The sequence below is a fragment of the Astatotilapia calliptera genome, chromosome 23, assembly GCF_964374335.1.
Source record: "Astatotilapia calliptera chromosome 23, fAstCal68.1, whole genome shotgun sequence".
Lineage (NCBI taxonomy): Eukaryota > Metazoa > Chordata > Actinopteri > Cichliformes > Cichlidae > Astatotilapia > Astatotilapia calliptera.
Genome location: NC_137443.1, coordinates 13,390,441 through 13,396,440, shown reverse-complemented (window position 1 = coordinate 13,396,440; position 6,000 = coordinate 13,390,441). Strand labels below are relative to the sequence as shown.

The following is a 6,000-nucleotide window of genomic DNA, read 5'->3' as shown; positions in this document are numbered from 1 at the left end:
TCTTTAAGATCTGGGACAGACTGAGCCCCGAGGATTTGGTTTACAGCTTTAGGAAAAAAAAAAAAAAAAAAAAACCTCAGATGGGCTTCAGATAAACTAAACACATGACATGAATGGAAAAAGGGGACTTGCACAGACTAAGCGGTGCCTCTGTTATGCTCAGCTTTATGTATTTACTATTTCACTCATTAGCGTTAGCCTAGCTTTTCATGAGTAAAAGTTCAAAATAATGCCCCTTTTTTCTTATTCTGGGCATCGATCGCCCAGTTTCTACTCTGAAACTCTTTCCAACTGGCTGTTTCTCACAAACAAAAGAAATTTAATCCTTCTCTCTCATGTTTGTGTTGGAGTCAGGACACTTGCACAGGCCAAGACCTCCTGTTCTGAGTACTGGTCGTTGCTTATGAAGATATAAATCTTTGTCAGAATAATTCCAGTTTTAAGATCGCATTTAGTTAAATGCTACTATGTTACTCGCACAGGGCCAAAGATCAAACATGATTAAAGTCAGACTAAAAAAAAAAACAAGACAAAAAAAAAAAAAAGCTTACGGTAGCAAAAATCCTGCTTCTTATGATAGCGTTAGCTTAGCTGTGTATAAAGTCGAAGAGCAGAGGGAAACAGCTTAAGGTAAAAATATCCAACTGTAAACGTGGTGTTTAAAAACTGAAAAGCTAAAAGCAAAATGGGGCTTTTAAAGTGCTTCCTAGTAAAACTGTAAAGGATGCAGATGAGAAGACATCTGCAAAACATCTGCGCAGACACACAGAGGAGGGTTTTCACTCGGATGGAGGCTGACAAGTGACGGGTTCAGTACATGAAGGTGAAGACAGAAGCAGCTAACCGCTAGCAATGATACATACATTATCTTTATGATATGGTGATTACAAAAATGAAAGAAAGGAGATGTTATGAAATGTTAATTAATGAGCTTTAGAGATGCTGGAAAGCAGGTTTTAAAAATTATTATTATTAATTTATTTTTTTTTAGAAAATAACGCCTCCGACTTCAGCTTTATATTTGACAGAGTCATGGAAACCGGATTGACCTCAACTCTTGGCAACAGTTAGCAAATCTACATTTATGCGGAACTGGCTCTTAAAAGAGATCCAATGAGTCATTGGATAAACACACACACACACACACACACACACACACACACACACACACACACACACACACACACACACACACACACAGAGTTTTGCTTTTGCGAGGATGTAGCGTATTCCATGGCCCAGCTAAACGTCTAACCCGAACCCTAATCTGAACATAATCCTAACGCTAACCATTTCAAACCAAGTCTTAACCCTGTAGAAACAAACACACACACGCACGCACCCACACATACACACAGCATAATTCCTGGTGGATTCTTAGTGCATAAAGACTGAAATGGCGATTTCTTGGTCATAATGCACAAATAACTTTACAGCCAACAGCTCTAATAACTATAATTTAGAAGAATTTACTGTGCAAGAGAACAGCTAGAAACGGACCTCTATGTTTCCCGATCCAACAAGAAGAAGAAAATGTGCACAGAGCCAGCACCACAACTTGCTGCACTTGAATATAAACCTTTGGTATCATCTGCATGGAAGTCCTCACAGAAATATGCTTCTGCGTGGCCATTAAGTATAAGTAAAGTACGGGAACTTCTTTCCTCGTCAGCACCGATTCGAGGCCACGAACGGCTCCGATCCCGGTTTTGGTGCATTTACAGGCCAAGCTGAAAGAACGAACTGGGTACCATATCACGGTGGAATCTCTCTGCTCTTCTTTTCATGAAGACCTGACAGAGTACTGAGATGTTTCTGTGTGAACTTTAAGTTTCCCAGTATCAGAAAAATAAATCTCCCAAAAGGCAAAAATATCTCTGCTTTAGATTTACATCCAAAATATAAAGTACCTCTTTGCATGTTTCATAAAAGAATCTGCTTGAAAAATATAATTAGATCTTTAAAAAACAAACAAACTATTGTGCAATTGAATTCCTAGTTAAGACTGAAGGAAGCGGCCTGCAGCGGCCGTTCTGTCGGTTGCTCTGTCCTGTGTGCCGAACTGACGGCGTGCTCAGATTTGAGTCTTTCCTCTGAGTTCCTCGTGTATCTGACGCACTGCGAGGCTCCGTCGGGGGGCATGCTCAGCTGCACGCTGTCTGCCTGAGCGGGCAGAGGTGTGGAGGTGACACAGCTGGACAGATTGACATCTGACGGCTCTATAGTCTTATTGAGATGCTCAGAGTCTGCGGCAGAAGAAGTCTGCAGCTCCCCTGACAGGGCGGGGTTGTCTTTGGTGTAGGGAAGGGTGTCTACTTCTGACGGAGCTGGTGTATAGAGATCTGAAAGGTGCATATCGCTGTCTGTGGGCTGCAGCGGGCTTCTCTTTGCTTCATCTGTTTGTAATAGAGGCCCCTGTTTTGAGCCAGAGACGCTCCTCCCATCCTTTTTATAGTAACCTTTAGGCGAGGCCTTAGCGAGGGACAGGAAAGGAAGCTTGGGGCAGAGCGGCGACCCCACCTTGACCCGACTCAGGCTAAGGATGTTCCTGCGGATGTCAGCGGGGAGTTTATCCAACTGCCTTCCAAGTTGGACTGGGCTTGGGAACAGCGTGCCTTGACACGCCCTGTAGAAAAATCTGAAAAGTAAAACAGAGACTGACATCAGCATCGCTCCACCGAAGATCGCCAGGCGGCTGGGATAAACATGAAAGGCATCTGGTATCAATAACAGACGCAATTCAGCACTCGGATCATAAATATTTGAAAAACAGGCTTGTGTTTTCACTCATCCACAAACTGAACACGGTGTACCGAGGCAGCAGCGCAGCGATGGGCGTGATGAAGCACAGCAGGTAGAAGAGAGGCTCCTGCAGCAGCCTCTGCATGGTCCAGTAGGGGTTGGAAGGAGAGTAGCAGGCGGGACAGGAGGCGTTGTAGCACAGCGCCACGGTGAAGAATAAGGCGATACTGAAGGCGATCGACATCCAGCTCATCCACGTCTGCAGGGGGAAGGACACGAGGATGAGAAACAGTAACAGAAACTTAAAATCATAAGACGTTACACACCTATTCTTAACGCAGGCGTTCACACCAACCATGTAATTTTACTGTCGTTATTTTTTCAAACAAAGCTCGATTTTTCACATGCGAATAATCAGATCTCACCAAGTTCGCTTGTAGCGCAGAACACGCACCGGTACTGAATATACAATGACACGGAAATACTAATATAACACTGTTTTTATATAAGACTCTCAATTTCTCTATAAGGGATACACAGTGATTTGATTTACTGCCTGCAAAATATTGTTAACATATATATTAAAATGAAGGCAAACGTGACTGGAAGCTAAAGCTTGCTGTACATTTAGGCGACATTAAAGAAGTTTCCTCCAGGCGGAAAGACAGAAGTGTGGATGCGAAACCGTCTTCTCGTGCCCTAAAATGAGTTTAGTCAGCGAGGGGAAAAAACTCCTCATGTTGCATCCTGGAGATGATTGGCTGATGAGACGTCTGACACAGTGAATCGTGTACGATGGCTCACTGAAGTGTTGTACTAACACACGTAATTAATTACAGCCTCACAGCTTCTGTATTTTGGGGGAGGAGGGGGGGCTGCTGTCACCTACCTACCTTTAATTGACTTTCACACCAGTTTACCAATCAGGCATGCATTATGTTCCTGAGCAGTGAGGAAATGAAGGGCCTGCCATCCGAGTGTGTGGAAGTGTACCTTCCATCGTGCTCCTTTTAATGAAAGCGCCTCTAAATGAGGGGCAGTCATGTCCATGAAGGCAGTAAGTAAAAAGGACACTCTTCCCACGTGTTTAAAAAAAAGAAAGAAAAAAAAAAAACCCTCATCAGGCTGAATTTACAGCCACAGAGATGATGGAGAAGACTCGGACTCAGGGCAAAGTCATAAATTTCAACAGTTTATGAGCATCATGTCTGAGCTCTCTGGCGGTGTAAGGTGTTGGCACGCTGTGATGAGTTGTAACTGGAGTTTATAGCACTCCAAGTCTAAGCTCTGATCTCTGGCTGCCTGGTTCAGTTTCGAGCGAGGCTGGTCTCACCCTGGGAAAAACATGGGGTTTGTTTCTGACGTTTTCTAGTCTTTGTTCCATCTTCTGCACAACTTCAAATCTCTGCTTAACCTCCTCGGACCTGGCGTCCATATATGTGGACATCACATTTTGGGTTACTTAGACCAAAATACTCAATTTTGCTCTATATCCACCTCCTGTACAGACTCTACCGGAAACCCAGTTTGTTTTAGGCTTCTTTTGCCTTTCACAATAAAAGTCGTAAATATGTACACTACGTGATTAATGTGGTCTTGGTGATAAATAACAGAATTAAACGGGTTAAAGTAGTATGTTAAAGCTACATATGACAGAATCCAGGAATTAAACTAAATGTCAACTTTGTTTTCACAAGTTATGAAACAGAAGTTTTCAAAAATAAATCAATAAATTGTTCATGTCTGGCAAATTTCTATGATGCTGATTTTCCAATCCATGAAAAAAATGGTTACAAAATATGGAATTTTATGAATTTTTTGCATAAAACTATCATTTTTATAATTTATTACAAAGGTTCCTGTAATGTGTTACCATTGAATGATAATCACAGGCCAACAGTGAGGTTTTGGAAACACCACTCATGTTCCACCGCAGAGATTTTGAGCATTACAATGCTGTAACCATCCAAAGCAGACTGACTATGAGCTTAAAATTGTTTTTATTTTTAAATAAACATCAGGGATCGCTGCTGTCATCTGTTGGCTTTATAATCAGATTTCTTACCCATGTTTTGGTCTCGGTGCCCAAATGCAGCAGAATAGTGAATAAGGCGAGGGTGGTGATGGGAGTTCCCCATGTAAACAGGTCCACGTCAGAGTCAGCGTAGGCCTGGGTAGCATAGAAGAACATTTCATTAAAAAAATATATACAGAAAACAGATTTTTGTTCTTTTAGTCAATTTTTTCCCCAACACAACATAAAGCGACGTGAATACACGTGCTTGCTAGAACTGATAATCGACCAAAACAACATAAGACCACACCTTACATACCGATAGGAGGATCTCACTGAATTTCTGTATTTTTAAGCATTTTTTGTGCATTTATTGATATATATTGAATATATTGCAGTTTTGTATAAATAAAAATGTGAGCTTAGCAATCACTACAACACTTCCAGGTTCATGCATTGTACTGAAAACATTCTTTTTAAATAAAATTTGAAGAAATTAATAAATAAATTGTGAATTAATAAATTTCATTGCTGACGAATCCATTTTAACAACCATGTAAAGAGGATAAAACATTAAAATCAACACTAAAAAAAACAAATCAATACAAAGGTAAAACTCTAATAACTTGGTGAAGACGAATGGCAGACGTGACACTTACAAAGTAAGGAATGAAGAAGCAGACGAGACTTTGGTAGAAGGCATCAATCATGTTCATCCAGAACATATATGGCTTATATTCCTGCAGGATAAACACAGACACTCAGCATCAGTGTGACTGTAGAGAAGAAAAATGTTAAAAATGTAAATATTCAAAACACATATAAAAATGTCTCTATTACCTACATTTGATACCAGAAGCAGTTAACTAGTCCTGATTAATTCTGGGTCAGAAATAAAATTAATGACCCATCAAAACAATGAAGAAGCGCAACAGTTTTAACCTTTACGCTAAAATTTATGCTAGAAATCGAAGGTTAATGACAGAAATCATGGCATATTATAACATAAATTCATTTTATTTAGGAAAAATGTAGATTTCTAAACTGAATGGTATCTATGCAGCATGCAAAATGAATTCCAGCTTATTCTTGACTTTTGAGTCAAGACTGACAAACTGGGTTTTCTCTGGAGCAAAGAGTGAAGTCTTTCACCTATGCCAGGGAGAGGAAAAAAACCCTCATGGTAATACCAAGTTTAATTCTTAGACTAAATCGTGGAGAACTTTGCATGATTAAGAGTTTAG

General features: G+C 40.6%; 1 protein-coding gene across 1 annotated transcript in view; it reads right to left on the bottom strand.

The window, feature by feature from the left end:
• Positions 1-1,870: 1,870 nt before the first annotated feature.
• atp10a (ATPase phospholipid transporting 10A) overlaps positions 1,871-6,000 on the bottom strand; it is a 45,150-nt gene continuing 41,020 nt past the window's right edge. The window contains exons 18-21 of the mRNA XM_026158503.2: positions 5,416-5,496; positions 4,808-4,912; positions 2,814-3,001; positions 1,871-2,638 (exon numbers count right to left, since the gene is read on the bottom strand). Of these exons, the coding sequence (XP_026014288.2) occupies positions 1,996-2,638; positions 2,814-3,001; positions 4,808-4,912; positions 5,416-5,496 (1,017 nt within the window). The 3' untranslated portion in view covers positions 1,871-1,995. The remainder of the gene's footprint in view (positions 2,639-2,813; positions 3,002-4,807; positions 4,913-5,415; positions 5,497-6,000) is intronic.